At 52.4% G+C, this 15,381-nt stretch overlaps 1 protein-coding gene across 4 annotated transcripts in view; it reads left to right on the top strand.

The window, feature by feature from the left end:
• The window catches only part of LOC110126713 (solute carrier family 22 member 1), a 35,562-nt gene that overhangs the window by 1,905 nt on the left and 18,276 nt on the right, over window positions 1–15,381 (top strand). For all 4 annotated transcript variants that reach the window (XM_020876570.2, XM_070461469.1, XM_070461468.1 and 1 more), the window contains exons 2-6: window positions 4,593–4,696; window positions 7,041–7,195; window positions 9,880–10,048; window positions 11,608–11,722; window positions 11,954–12,060. In XM_020876570.2, coding sequence (XP_020732229.2) covers window positions 4,593–4,696; window positions 7,041–7,195; window positions 9,880–10,048; window positions 11,608–11,722; window positions 11,954–12,060 — 650 coding nt within the window. The remainder of the gene's footprint in view (window positions 1–4,592; window positions 4,697–7,040; window positions 7,196–9,879; window positions 10,049–11,607; window positions 11,723–11,953; window positions 12,061–15,381) is intronic.

Raw genomic sequence — 15,381 nt, 5'->3', positions numbered from 1 at the left:
CTCTGTGGCTGAGGCACACTCTGCTTGGACAGGATCAGCTGGATGCAAGAATTCATCCATTCAGCCCTCCGTCTGTCCGCTCAGTAACCGTGTTCTGAGCTTTTCCTCTGTTCTGGCACTGGGTGTGATGCCAGGAGGGACACGGAAGCAGCCTGTGAGGTTCAAGGCGTTTGCAGTCTCCAGGGAGCGAGGGAGGGGTGGTGGTCGTGAGAATAAGATCAGTGTCCCAGACAAGGAGGGGGACCTTGCTATTCAGCCGGCCACTGGGGTCTTCCAGCGGGAGGTGGCAGACTTTCTAAATTGGAGTATGGTTGATTTACAGTCTTGTGTTAGTTTCAGGCAAGGTGATGCAGTTATGCCATCCCAGGCTAAATAGCTTCAGTCGTGTCTGACTTTTTGCGACCCCATAGACTGTAGCCCACCAGGCTCCTCTCTGTCCATGGGATTCTCCAGACAAGAATGCTGGAGCGGGTTACTGTGTGACTTCCTTGACTCAGTTATATATACATACGTATCTATTTTTTTTTCAGATTCTTTTCCCTTCTAGATTATTACAAAATATCGAGTATGATTCCCTGTGATATACATTAGGTCCTTAGGATGGAGTATTGAGTGGGACCCAGGGTGGTATTTTGAGCTGCTAGGAGAGGAAACAGGGTGCGCTGGGGAATGTGAACCGAAGCTCGGCGGAGAGGGGGCAGGGACCACGTTCAGGAAGCAATGAGTTGTTGAATTGACTGGAATCCAGTGGAGGGGTCATGGACAGAATGACAGAATGACCACCCAGCTGAGCTGGGTGGCTCAGCTTTGGGCCAGAGCGCTGAGATCTTACATCAGATCACCAGATAAAATGCTGGACGCCCATTAAATTTGAATTGAGGGTAAACAATGAATATTTGTTTAGGATAATTAGGTCCCAGATATTGCACAACATTTGATACTGACAGCTGAGGCTGGGAATTCAGATACTGCTGAGGACATGATTGCACTAAAAAAAAAAGTGTTGTTTATCTAAAATTCCAGTTCAGAGGAGCACCCCGTATTTTTTTTTTTCTCTAAAACTGGCAACCCTACCTTTGTGCCAAGTGGCAGTTCAGGCAGGGGAAGAAGACTCGCTGGACCTTGTGAATGGTCCAGGCGCTAGTGGGGAGTGGAGGGGAGGCTCCCTAGAGGTGGGGAGAGCTTGAGGAGGCTGTCATGGGCCCCAGCAGGGCTGTGGACCCACGTGGCTGTCACAGGATCAGAAAGAAGGATTGATTTAAAGAGACACAGACCTGGAAGTGGGTGGGGAAGAGGAGGCCCCCGATTTGCCGGAGGGTCCTGGCCGGGGAGGCCGGGGGGCTGAGACCCTGAACAGTGAGGCGGGAACACACGGAAGCAGCAGCTCATGCCTGTGGGGGAGCCTGGCCTGGGTGGGGGTCCTGGGGAGGGGACACAGCCCCGACTGGCCAACGGTGGTAACAGGGAGTGGGCTTCCAGGTACTCGGGGACCCAGGTACTCTGGGGAGGACTGGGGGAGACAGGGGAGGGGTTGTGGGGTAGGGCTCACCTGGGGACACACTAGTGTGTTGGGGGTGGGATCCAGCTGGAGGTGATGGAGGCGATGAGACGCGGGCCCTCAGGAGTGGAGGACCGCTTCTTCTGGACAGAATGCGCCTCTTCTGACTCACCCTTCCCACTGCTTCAAAACCACTTTTGCCTCCTCCTCTCAGTCTAAGCTGAAGCTTATTTGGGGCAGAATCCTCCCTAGTTATTCATTTCTGCAGAAATAATCTTTAACAAGGCCTTGCCTTGGACGTTGGAATTGGCTGAAGGGAAGACGATGTGCGGACCGCTTTGAACACCCAGCTCCCCGTCCCTCCCCACCCTGAGGACAGAGGTCAGGGTCCATTTGGGGCAGGAGGGTGCTGTTTTCCCAACTCACCTGATCCCTGGGATCACCTGGATTCCGATCCGCGATCTGCTGAGACAGAACCCAGGGGAACCTGGATTCTAACGAGAACGCTGGGTGACTCTGTGTCCCATGAGCTTGGCCAGCTTGCTGCCCTACAGGCTGTGTCCACCATAAGGCCTGGCCCCAGAGAAATGCCCAGTGAAGTCCCAGTAGGGGAGGGACCCGGCCTAGGAGACCCCACCCCATCCCGTGCGCCCCCCGTGCAAAGCCTGGCCTTCCCTAAGGGGCCAGCCTTGTCTTCCTGGGGGCACAGAGGGGCCCCGGGGGCAGTGGCTGGGTCTGGGATCACAGGGAGCAGGTGCCTACAGACAGAGCCCCTTGGCGTAGCTGGGGGCAGAGTTCTTAGGGGAGGTGGCATCAGTAGGGAAGGACAGGCGCCCCTTCTTCCAGTTCCATGAGCTCCTGGCTTCTGCATGCCCCCAGAGCAGGATGGCACGCAGGGCATTTCAGGGAGGGTGACGGAGACATCTTACAAAGATGCTGATTGCAAAGAGTAGAACAAACGTCCCCAAACCATTGCCCTGTGGCTTTGGGGGCATCTAGTACGCCCAGAACATCATCCTGGGTGACGTGGGTGGGAGCTCCAGAGAGGCCTCTGGAGAGGCTGACCTGGGCCAGCGAGATAACAACTCCCAGGAGCAGCCTCCCCCGAGTTCTGCTGACAGGGGCCCAGGGCCACAGAGAAACCAAACAGTGGCAGGAGAAACTCCCCGGGGCGGTGTGCTTTCAGCTGAATTTTCAAGGGAATAAACACCTGGAGTGAGAGTTGGACCAACTTAAAGCCGAGCGCCAAAGAATTTGAAGACAGTTTTTGAACTGTGGTGTTGGAGAAGACTCTTGAGAGTCCCTTGGACTGCAAGGAGATCCAACCAGTCCATCCTAAAGGAGATCAGTCCTGGGTGTTCATTGGAAGGACTGATGTTGAAGCCGAAACTCCAGTACTTTGGCCACCTGATGTGATGAGCTGACTCATTGGAAAAGAACCTGATGTTGGGAAAGAGTCAAGGCAGGAGGAGAAGGGGGCGACAGAGGGTGAATTTGGATGGCATCACCGACTCAATGGACATGGGTTTGAGCAAGCCCCAGGAGATGGTAAAAGACAGGGAAGCCTGGCGTGCTGCAGTCCCTGGGGTCACAGAGTCGGACATGACTGAGTGACTGAACAACAAAAAGTAAAGCCTCCATTTAAAAAGTTAAATGGTTCGTTATTTACCAAACCAGGGGCACATGGTGTCTCCCTGCAGCTCCTGCAGCCTCCCCGTGATGGTGACAGGACCGGCTCCACACACACCTTCCAGACAGGAGACCGAGGCCCAGAGTTGCTCAGTGACATCCTTGTGGTCACATCCCTCTGCCTGGTGGGGCAGTCATGAGTCCTGACCGGTGCTGGGCTAAATGGGGAGGTGAGGGCCCCAGCTATCACCTCCCAGCTTCTGTCTCATCCCTGGGCGCCTCCCTGCTTTCTGCCCCTCTGGGCTCCAAGTGGGGATGCTCCTGCACCCGGGCCTCCCAGAGCGCCCAGGCATGTTGGTATCACCATGCATGGGCCAGGCATGGAGGGGCAAGCCCTGAACCTCACTCCCAACAATGCCCAGGCAGATTGGCTCCTGTCTTTGCCTCTGTCCTTCTGCCTCAGCTCCTCCCAGGCACATGGAACCCTCCGCATCTCCTGCCGTCTCTGGGTTCCCCCATCCCCCACATGCAGGGCTGCACAAGGCTGCTCCCCAGAAGCCCCCACCAGCTGCCCTCTGTGTCTTTGCTCAGAAATTCTCATGTTGATACTTACAGCTCCATCAGTCATGACAAATTCACACAATTATTGGGTAGAAAATGGAATAAAACATGTGATTCAGTTCAGTTCAGTTCAGTCACTCAGTCATGTTCAGCTCTTGGCGACCCCATGGACTGCAGCACACCAGGCTTCCCTGTCCGTCAGCAACTCCTAGAGCCTACTCAAACTCATGTCCATCGAGTTGGTGACACCATCCATCTCATCCTCTGTCGTCCCCTTCTCCTCCTGCCTTCAGTCTTTCCCAGCCTCAAGGTCTTTCCCAATGAGTCAGTTCTTCGCATCAGGTGGCCAAAGTATTGGAGTTTCAGCTTCAGCATCAGTCCTTCCCAGGAATATTCAGGACTGATTTCCTTTAGGATGGACTGGTTAGATCTCCTCGCAGTCTAGGGAACTCTCAAGAGTCTTCTCCAACACCACAGTTCAAAGCATCAATTCTTTGGCGCTCAGCTTTCTTAATTAAGGGCTTTTATCAATTCTGGGAAACACGTCATATTTATTTTACTTCATTTTCGTTTTTGGATAATTACTCTGCTGTATTTCCTTTAGAAACCTTACCTTTTGACCACCCTGTCCTTTGACAACTATCAGAGGCCCCTGACAACAGCCTTTTTAATTAGTGTGTATTGAGGATAAATGCAAGATAAAGATATTAGGCATTTAATGACACTGCCTGAGATTCCCCAGAAACCTTGCATTTGTGTTATGAAAATGTGGTGAAAGGAAAGGATGTGAGGGAACCCAGGATCCCACATTTTTGTGTTGTGTGTTGACATTTTCTCAGGGAAAATGGTAGCCGTAGTTTAACTTACAAACGGTCTTGTGTGTTTTGGCCCCTCCGACCCGCAGTTTAACCTGGTGTGTGATGACTCTTGGAAGGTGGACCTCTTTCAGTCCTGTGTGAACCTGGGCTTCTTCCTGGGCTCTCTGGGTGTCGGCTACATAGCAGACAGGTACGTAAAGGTGGATCCGACCACACACAGTGTCACCACCGAGGGGAGAAGGGACTTCAGTGGCCGGTGGTGGGAGAAGCGTCCAGAGGGAACCTTCGCAGAAGTTGAGACCCGACATGGTAGTGAGTGCCTTGGACAACGTGGGGCAGGAGGATGGAGGAAGCTGGGGGTTTAGGGGGGATTTCAGAGGTTGAAACCACAGGCAGGTTGTGTAGCTGGGATGCGGGGCTCAGAGGAAGCGGGGACAAAACCAAGGGTTATGCTTCTGGCAGAAGGGTGGAGGGGGGCAGGGCCATTTTTTGAGACAGACAGGGTTAAGAATTTCCTCTTCTGCAGCTTGGTGGAGATGCGTTCAGAGAACCTGTGAAACAGAGAGGAGTTGCCAAGTAGACAGTTGGATACATGAGGTTCAGGCTGGAGTACAATATTTGGGATTTGCCACCAGTAATTGGTATTTAAAGCGATAAACCAGATTTGAGATAAGCTAGAAGAGGGTATGCAGAGAGAAGTTCAACATGTAGAACTTGGTGAGCAAGGACAGTGTCAGTGGAAAGTTAAAGATGAGAGATGAGGATGTGGATTTTTGTGTGTGGACAGTTCTTTTCTTCCCCCCTGCAGTATTTCCCTAAAGCATGTTAATCATCTTTGCATGTGGGAAGAAGGTAGAGTGAATGGTTCTGTCACTAATATTTTTAGTATTTATCTATTTATGTATCTATTTGCAGTAGTAGATAACTGTCATTTAGAAGCTATATTTGTTTTGTTTCTTAAATCTTGCATATGAGTAAGGTCACAGGGTATTCATTTTTCTGACTGCTTTCACTTAGCGCTTTACCCTCTATGTCTGTCTGTACTGTCATAAATACATTCTTTTTTATGGCTGAGTACTATTGCATTGTATACATACATATATATAATATTATATCTACATCTTTATTCATTCAACTATTGATGGACACTTAGGTTGCTTCCATATCAGTTCAGTTCAGTTGCTCAGTCATGTCCAACTCTTTGTGACCCCATGGACTGCAGGACACCAGGCCTCCCTGTCCATCACCAACTCCCAGAGCTTACTCAAACTCATGTCCATTGAGTTGCTGGTGCCATCCAACCATCTCATCCTCTGTTGTCCCCTTCTCCTCCTGCCTTTAATCTTTCCCAGCATCAGGGTCTCTTCAAATGAGTCAGTTCTTTGCATCAGGTGGCCAAAGTATTGGAGTTTCAGCTTCAGCACCAGTCCTTCCATATATTGCTTATATTGGAATATATTCCATATATTGCTTATATTGGAGCTCCATATATTGCTTTCATATATTGGCAATTTGGCTAATACTGCAATAAACACAGGGGTGCAGATACCTTTTAGAATTAGTGTTTTTGTTTCCTTTGGAGAAATATTCAGACGTGAAATTGCTGGATTTATGGTGGTTCTGTTTTTAATTTTTTAAAGAAACTTCGTCCTGTTTCTTCTGTTTTCCGTAATGGCTGCATCAGTTTATGTTCCCCTCCACAGTGTACTAAGCGCCCTTTTTTCCACATCCTTGCCAACACTTGTTGTTTATTGTTTTTCTGATAATGGCCATTCTGATAAGCGTGAGGTGGTATCTCACCGTAGGTTTTTTAAATGGTTTTTTTAAACAAATTGCTTTTCATTGGAGGATAATTGCTTTAGGATATTGTGCTGGCTTCTGCCATGAACCAGTGAATGAACAATTAGCATACACATGTCCCCCCCACCCTCCCCATCCCAGGTCTCTAGGTTGTCACAGAGCGCCGGGTTGCTCCCCGTGTTATAGCAACTTCCCGTGTGGCTTTGATTTGCATTTCCCTGATGACTAGCGATGTTGAACATCCCTTCATGTTTGCTGGCCCACTTCACTCATGAAAAAAGAAAGGAAAAACACTTTTCACTAGTTATTCGATTAGAATTGAATATTTCCCCAGAAAAACCTTATGATCATTGATAAGGTTAACTATGTGGGTTGTTGGTGACCTGATTTCTGGTGCACCCTGTTAAGTCTGTGAATAGTAACGCAATCTGTTAAGTACAAAGATAACAAGAGGAGATGAGTCTGAGAACTGGGCGGGTCACGGAGGGAGGCCCCTGGTCCTTGAGTGAGACTGGCCAGGATTCCTCTTCAGAGTGACTTTGTTAATCCTGCAAGAGTTGCGGGTCACTGTCTCTGAGGGGGGACCAGGTCAGGCTTGGAGAAGGGGCCGCGATGCATGATGGACTGCACGATGCTGCAGAGAAACGGTCTCGTCTCCCAGCAGAGGGCCTGCTTGCCGTCCCTTCGCCCCTGGGAACACTCAGCTCTCACCTCGCTGTCTCTCGCCCCCAAAGGTTTGGCCGCAAAGTGTGCCTCTTCACCTCCACCCTCATCAGCGCCGTCGTGGGCGTCCTGACGGCCGTGGCTCCAGACTACACGTCCCTGCTGCTCTTCCGCCTGCTGCAGGGGCTGGTTAGCAAGGGCAACTGGACGGCTGGCTACACCCTGAGTAAGCATCTGCTGGCCCGAGGTCTCCAGGCACTTTGCAAAGCCCGGGAGGTCCGGGAGTGGGGTGGAATGGGACGAAGCTGAGCGTGGAGGCGGGCTTTTTTGGGAGGAAGTCTAGACAAAGTGTGGCCTCGCTAGCTGTATTTGTGTCTGTGTGATTGGAGCTGGGTGTGAGGTCAGAATGGCCTCTGTCTGTCTCTCTTTGTTTGAGAGACACTTATATAACCACTTATGATGGCTCCTTGTTTCCATATCAACTAATCTGTTTGGGAAAAGATCACATGTGATGTGTTTACAATGATGGGGGTTATGTAGGAAGGGGAGATAGGTGGGACAGTATTACAACATTTCAAATATGAATGAACCAGCCTCTTCCGAAAGAAATACAACAAATTCCGCTGGTTTGAAGGACACTCAAGAGTTAGGGGAGACGATATAAGAGGAAATGAAAGAAGCTCTTACACTTTGGCTGACTCATTGGAAAAGACTCTGATGCTGAGGAAGAGAAGACAGCAGAGATGGTTACACAGCATCACCCACACAATGGACATGAAGCTGGGCAAACTCGGGGTGATGGCAGGAGACAGGGAAGCCTTGTGCGCTGCTGTCCATGGGGTCACAAAGAGTCGGATATGACCTGGCGACTCGATAAACACAGTGATGAAAAAAATGAAGTGTAAATCAAGATAATTCTATATACTATTTTTTTCTTTCAAGTTTTCTATGAAAAGTAAGAACAGAAAATGAAAAATACTTCTGTAGAAGAAAGTAGCGTAATAGCTGTGTATCCCTCAGCCCATGGAGGGATGGGTGGGTGTATCAGACAGCACTGAGGATGGTCCAGGTTTTTGCCAGGTCTTGCCATCTTTGAAAACAATGTCTTATGGTTTGACATTCTAAGAAATAGTTCACTAGGGCCAAGAAAAATCCATGTTCCTTCCCCAAGAACTCGTGAACACACTAGTTAAGTTTATTGAGTTCAGCATATATTAGCTGAAACAGCCCAGCCATCTAGAGGCTGAACATGCAGTATTTGGCACAAGGAGACAAGGATTAATTTAAGGTCAAATCTGCACTCAACTCTGACCAGCTGTGTGATCCTGGGTACGTTCCATAATCTCTCTCTGCCTCAGGATCCTCCATGTGGGGACCACAGTGCCCTGAGGTCACTGAAGGGCCCCGGGGGTAGCCCAGAGCCATGCCCACCCCTTCTCCTCCCTGCGGTGTGTCTGTTGCCCTGTGGCAGGCACAGAGGCAGGGCCAGAGATGCCAAAATAGACAAGGCCTTCGGTCCTACTCTCAAGACACCAGTCAATCCCGAATGAAATCAACCCTGAATATTCATTGGAAGGCCTGTTGCTAAAGCTCAAGCTCTAATACTTTGGCCACCTGATGCAAAGAGCTGATTCATTGGAAAAGACCCTGATGCTGAGAAAGATTGAAGGCAGGAGGAGAAGGGGACAACAGAGGATGAGATGGTTGGATGGCCTCACTGACTCAGTGGCCATGAATTTGAGCAAACTCTGGAGAGAGTGGAGGACAGAGGAGCCTGGTGGGCTTCAGTCCATGCAAAGTCCATACAAGCCAGTGCAAAGAGTCGGAAACAGCTTAGCAACTGAACAACAACCTCCTTCAAGGAGCTCCCAGGCTAGAGAGACAGGAAGACAGACTGGGAACGCTACGTGATACCCTGGCTTGCATCCTTCCCATGGCTCCCCTGCCTCACTTGGAGGTCCCATACTCCCTGGTCCTGCACCAGGGGCTCCCCTTCAGTCTGCGTGACCGATTCCTCCTCTCTTCCCAGCCCAGGACGTCTTCCTCTCCACCCCCACGCCCGTTCCTCCAGTGTCCCTCTCCCCAGCCCCCCCTCTGCTTTCCTCTCAGAACACCTCCGGCACCGAAGCCCTCTCACCGATCTGCTACTCCTGCCGAATCCCACCACCACCATTGCTCCGCTCCACACTGGTCCACCCCCGGGGCATCCACAGGCAGCAGTGCGGTGCAGGGGGGCCTTTAGCAGACGTAACATCGGGTCATCCTGTGCCGAGGCGCCTCTGTGCCTCCCGCACTTGAAGCCAGTGTTCTCCGCAAACCTACGAGACACCCCCAGGAGGACGCACGGCCCCCATGACCCGACCTCACCCAGCGGTCACCTGGGCCGCTGTCCTTCTGCCTGGAACTCGCTTTCCCATTCCGGGTTCAGTTAACCACCGCCCCTCCTGATGGCTCACATTTTCTGCATGAGCTCTGCTCCACTGCGCTCTGAAAATCTGCAACCCCCAGAGAACCCCCCACCCTCCTGGCCATTTACGCTTTCTTCCCACACGGCCCGCATCATGTCAAGACCTGGGTGTGACAAACTCAGTGCATGTGTCTGGTCCACCACCTCGCTATGAAGTCAGGAGGGCGGGGCTGTGCCCACAGACCTGGAGATGTGTCCGAACACCTGCAACAGGGCCAGGTCCCTGGGGTGCCCTCAGGGTGCTGGTGGTGTTAACGAGCGCTCCCTGGCGGGTCCTGGGAAATACTCCAGGTCAGCCTGCAGCTGACAGCAAGAAGGTTCTGGGCAGGAGAGCCCCGTAGACAGAATACTGCAGTGTGCAAAGGGTGGGGGGGAGCTGCAGGTAGCAAATGGGGGATTTTAAAGTGGGTGGGAGCCCATGGGTGACGTTTCCCCGGTTTCAGTCACAGAGTTCGTGGGTCTGGGCTACAGACGGACGGTGGCGATCCTCTTCCAGCTGGCCTTCACCGTGGGGCTTGTGCTGCTCTCCGGACTGGCCTACGTCCTCCCGCACTGGCGCTGGCTGCAGCTGGCCGTCTCCCTGCCCGTCTTCCTGCTCGTCTTCTGCTACTGGTACCGTGTCCCCGTGGGGACCCATCTTCCCAACAGCCAGGGCGACCCTACCTGCAGGCCCCGGGCTTCCAGCCAGCCACGCCATCTGGGGTGCTCCATCACGGGGTAGCCCTTGTTTCCGGGGGGAGCCACTCTCAGCCACTCTTTAAAGAAATTTACTTACAGAGTTTCTTTAAATTCACATCACCCAGAGAGAGGCCTGAGATGCTAAAAGTCAGACAAAAGTCCACCTAGCCACAAAGTAGGCATTTGCTCTTTGATGAGCCAGTGAAGGAGTAGATGAAGGAATGGAACCATCTCTGGGGAGTGTGCCCATCAGACAGGAACAAAGCCAGCTCAAGTGGGTTGTTCATCTTATTAGCTGTCAGCCCTTGGCAGGGTCTGGAGGGGTAAGCAACCAGACAGATGAGTTTTCACTGTGGGAGAGGGAAGGGTGGGCAGCAGAGAGGTTCATGGAGCGAAGTGTCTCATCCACGAGCTTCTGTTGCTGTTTAGCTGAGGGCGCATCTTACCTGTGGGAGGCCCCAAGTCCACCCCAACCTCTCAGGACCAGAGCCAGCTTCTCAGTACACTCAGGCTCAAGAAAAGCCTGCTCTCTCCCCGTCAGCATGGAGCGAGGGGCCTTCCAGTGCCGGGACTCTCCCCCCACCCCCGGCTGAGTCCCGCTGGCTGGTGAGACTCTCCCTGTGTGTTTTCAGGTGACCTTCTTCCAGAGATTCCCAGTCTTTGAGTTTAAAACATCTTAGTCTCCTCTGAGGGGGCTTTCCTGGTGGCTCAGATGGTAAAGACTCTGCCTACAACGCAGGAGATGTGGGTTCGATTCCTGGGTCGGGAAGATCCCCTGGAGGAGGGCATGGCAACCCACTCCAGTATTCTTGCCTGGAGAATCCCATGGATGGAGGAGCCTGGCGGGCTACAGTCCATGGGGTCGCACAGAGTCAGACAGGACTGACACAACTGAGCAGGCGGTCCCATCTGAAATAGACACCATGGAATCTACCTCGTGTTGAAGGCAAGCGAGTGTAGTTTAGTTTGTTTTGGACACACTCTGAGGCTTGTTCAACAGCCCCTGTCTTATGCAGAGGCATCTGCGGTATTGCATGGGGTGGGCACGTGGAGCCTCTATGGTGTGTGAGGAATCTTCCAGGGGCCAGAAGGGCGGCTGGATTCTGGGAGAGAATGGGACCTCCGTCCCACTGGATGAAGGCTACACCAGAAGGGAGAGTCTTCTATTTTTTCACTTATTTTAATCGGAGTCTAATTACTTTACAACATCGTGGTGGTTTGGGGGCATACACCCCGAGGAAACCAGGATTGAGAGAGACACATGTACCCCAGCGTTTGTTGCACCACAGTTCACGGTAGCTAGGACATGGAAGCAACCTAGATGCCCATCGGCAGACGAACGTATGAGGAAGCTGTGGTTCACATACACAAGGCACTCTTTCTCAGCTATAAAAAAGAACGCATTTGAGTCAGCTCCAGCGAGGTTCTCTTTCAATCTTAACCTCAGACGGGCTCTGGGGGAGACGCCGAGTAGGGGTGATCTGCGTCTGCAGGTTTGTGCCCGAGTCCCCCCGATGGCTGTTATCGCAAAAGAGAAACACTCAGGCGATAAAGATCATGGACCACATTGCCCAGAAGAACGGGAAGCTGCCTCCTGCCGACCTGAAGGTGACTCACTCGCAAGGGCTTTGTCCCCTCTCTGAATGCTGGGTCGGGTTTATGACTGAGCGCTTGCCTGTGGGACTTGCCTGGGGAAGCGGGAGGGCGCTGGAGCTCTTCGGGCTGATGAGTGTGATGACCGACCTCGAGGTGGGGGTCCGGGATGGGGGAAGGGCTCTGATGGCGATTCCTGCTCACAGTGGCAGCCTGGATGTGGCTGACGGCCTGACTCTCTCCTAGATGCTGTCTCTCGAGGAGGACGTCGCTGAGAAGCTGAGCCCCTCGTTCGTAGACCTGTTCCGCACGCCCAACCTGAGGAAGTACACCTTCATCCTGATGTACCTGTGGTAAGCGGTCTTTCCGAGGCCCCATGTGCTTCCCTGCATGCCCGGGTACACGTCAGAGATGGTGGGCCGACCTGGGGGGGAAAAGAGAAGCATGAAAAGGCATTTCCAGAAGGCTTTCCGCTCAAAGAACTCTTTAAAAGGCACCCGTATTTCTCCCTTGAGGACAGCCCAGTAGAGGAAAGGCCTCGTTTTAGTAAGAAGAAATCCCCAGGTAGAAAAGTCAGCAGTAAGCCGGAGGGAGGTGACAGGGTTGTCAGAAACCCCATGCATCAGGAGCCAATGCTGACTCAACCCCGGCAGGTAGATGAGATTTCAGGGGTTCCCCAGGACGTCAGTATTCCCCTGGCGGCTCAGACAGTAAAATGTCTGCCTACAATGCGAGAGACCCGAGTTCGATCCCTGGGTCAGGAAGATCCCCTGGAGACGGAAATGGCAACCCACTCCAGTATTCTTGACAGGAGAATCCCATGGATGGAGGAGCCTGGTAGGCTACAGTCCATGGGGTCACAAAGAGTCAGACACGACTGAGCAACTTCATTTTCCGGGCCGTCAAGGAGGAAGAACCCTTCCTTGACAGAGCCTGCGGAAAGCGCATGCGTGCTTTTCCCACACCCATTAGGAAACGCCTGTCCACGCCCAGCACCCCTTAGACACCCCGGGGCAGCGTCACCCTCCCCAGTGGCTTCCTCGAGATGGGGGTCTCCTCCCTCTTCCCTCAGGGGGTGCTGGGGCGGCTCCCGACCTCAGCACTTGCTCCTCTGCACCCTGCCGGCCCTTCAGTTACTCCCGGAAACCCCTGGGCCGAGAAGCTGGACCCCGGGCTCCCCTGGCACTGGGGTGACTCTGCCTCCCTGCCCTTCTTTGCCCTCCTGTGAAATAAGGGTTCCGACTAGGAGGGCAGCGCCTGGCACGTAGCAGCCGCTCCGTAAATATTTGCGGAAGCTTGAATGAGTAACCAGTGTTCCACAGAGTCCGTCCCAAGTTCTCTAGACGCCGGGTTCTTGCCTGGTCTCCAGGCCCCGTGTCTGCGGGCTGGCCCTGGAGCCCTGCACCCGCCACGCAAGGGACCCAGGAACCCCTGCAAGCTTGCCAGGTGCCTGGCGCGTGTTGGTTCTCAGCATCCGACGCCACGGTGCCTCTTGGGTTGGAGACCCAGGACCCCGCGGACAGGAAGGCTTGCTCCCCTCCTGTATCAGCCCGGGTCCTGTCTCCACCCCAAGCACTCCTGTCGAGGCGGTGATTCTGTCTCCTCAGCTTTCTTGCACCCCTCCATGCAAGCTTTCTGCAAATCCCACTCTGTCTTGAAAATCTATGCCGAGTCTGCCGTTTCCTCACCAGCTGTGCTCTTGGGTGTGAGTGTTAACCTCCCGTCTAGGCCATGGCGGTAGCCTCCTTGCTGGTGGTCTGCTCCCACTCCTGTCCCCCCCTCCCCAGACACTGCTCACAAAGCAGGTGAAGGTCGCATCACCTCCTTGTCCACATCCTCGCAGTCTTCCTGATCCACTGAGAAGAAAATGAGATTCCTTCCACGGCCTGCAGGGCTTCATGCCATCTGGCCCTGGACGCCTTCTCTTACTGTACATGCCCCCCGCCCCCGTCGGCTCCATTCATTACAGCGACTCGGGGCAGGGGGGTGCCCATCACTTCCTGGCCCTGTGACCTTCAGGAAGCTTCGTGATCTCTGTGACTCAGTTTTCCTCATCAGCCAATGGAGGCAATGATAGGATCTACTCACGGGTATGTCGGAAGAATTCATGTGATAATGCGTGTGAAAGGCTTAGAACTTAGGAAGTGCCCGACAATGACAGATTGTTATTTTTATAGGAGTGTGAGAAGGAAATGGCAACCCACTTGGTGAAAAAACCATCACCTCTACCCGTAGTAGTGTGTACATGCAGTTTGTGGGTTCTGCCAAAAGATGGCAGCATTGCACGTTGTTGATATTTCCTACTCTTTGGGACCCCTTGGGATCCCATGGATAGCAGCACACCGGCTTCCCTGTTCTTCATCATCTTGTTGTGGTTTGGGGTTTTTGTTTATTTGTTTGTGCAGGAAAATCAGAGTTCTACATTCCTTTCTCTTGGGTCAGTTGCTTTATGGGTATAAGATGACTGTTCCCGTTTAACTATTTAACCTGGCATAGAGAAGCCCGTCTTGCCCCGCCAGGCGCATCTAAACTCACCACGTTGCAGTTAGTGCCTTCTTATTCTCTTCACACGTTGGTTCAAACAGGAATAATTTAGGACTAGAAACAAAAACATCCAGGCACCCCTGGGGGCAGCTTTATAAAACCAGGGAGTGAGTGAGTGAAGTGAGTGAAAGTCGCTCAGTCGTGTCTGACTCTTTGCTACCCTATGGACCACAGCCTACCAGGCTCTTCTGTCCATGGGCTCTTCCAGGAAAGAATACTGGACTGGGTGCCATTCCCTTCTCCAGGGGATTTTCACAACACAGGGATTGAACTGGGGACTCCTGCATTGCAGGCAGATTCCTAACCGTCTGAGCCAGGAGAGCCGGACTTTATAAAACCAGGGGGTGTAGTGACGAGAAATGTCCCCTGTGATCTCAGTTTTGGAACTGACGGGCAATTTGCATTTCGATAAGAAAGTAATTTCTTATCCACCAAAATCTCTCCCCACAGTCAGTACTTCACATCTGCAGGTGCTGCAAGGGATTCAATCAACTGTAGATAAAAAATACTCAAAAAAATTCCGGACAGTCCCAAAAAGCAAAACTTGAATCTGCTGCATGCTGGCAACTACTTACACAACATTTATATTATGTTAGGTGTTATAAGCAATCTAGTGATGGTGTCAGTCTTACAGGAGTGTGCACATCCTACACTGATTCATACGATTGACACAGGGACTCGAGCATCCTCAGATTCTGGTATCCTGGGGGGTCCTGGTCCCATGGGGTCCAGTCCCCCATGGTAGTGAGGAATGATTGTACCAACAGTCATTCAATGTTCCAAAATTGTGCAGTTTGCCCAGAAGTGACCCACGGGACTCTCAATCTTCCTCTGGGTCGGAGTGACTGAGCTGGTCCCCAACCTTCTGTGTGCCACGTTCTTGGTGAGTTTAGATGAGCCTGGTGGGGTGAGCATGGTTGTTCTTTCCTCAAATATGGGTGGAGGAGTCGTGTGCCATGGGGTATGGGATGAAAGACAGGAACGGAATACTGCTGGTTCCAGATGGTGTGTTGTGTGCAGGGGCCCCACTCTGGAGCAGGGAAGACTTGGCCGACTTCTCCACCCCATGGTGCTCTAGACCCTTGCCCTGGGAAAGGCAATTGTGAGAGCAAAAACATCTGCTCTTCCCT

Source organism: Odocoileus virginianus, chromosome 34, assembly GCF_023699985.2.
Source record: "Odocoileus virginianus isolate 20LAN1187 ecotype Illinois chromosome 34, Ovbor_1.2, whole genome shotgun sequence".
In the NCBI taxonomy this organism is placed as follows: Eukaryota; Metazoa; Chordata; class Mammalia; order Artiodactyla; family Cervidae; genus Odocoileus; species Odocoileus virginianus.
This window is presented reverse-complemented; position numbering and strand designations above follow the sequence as displayed.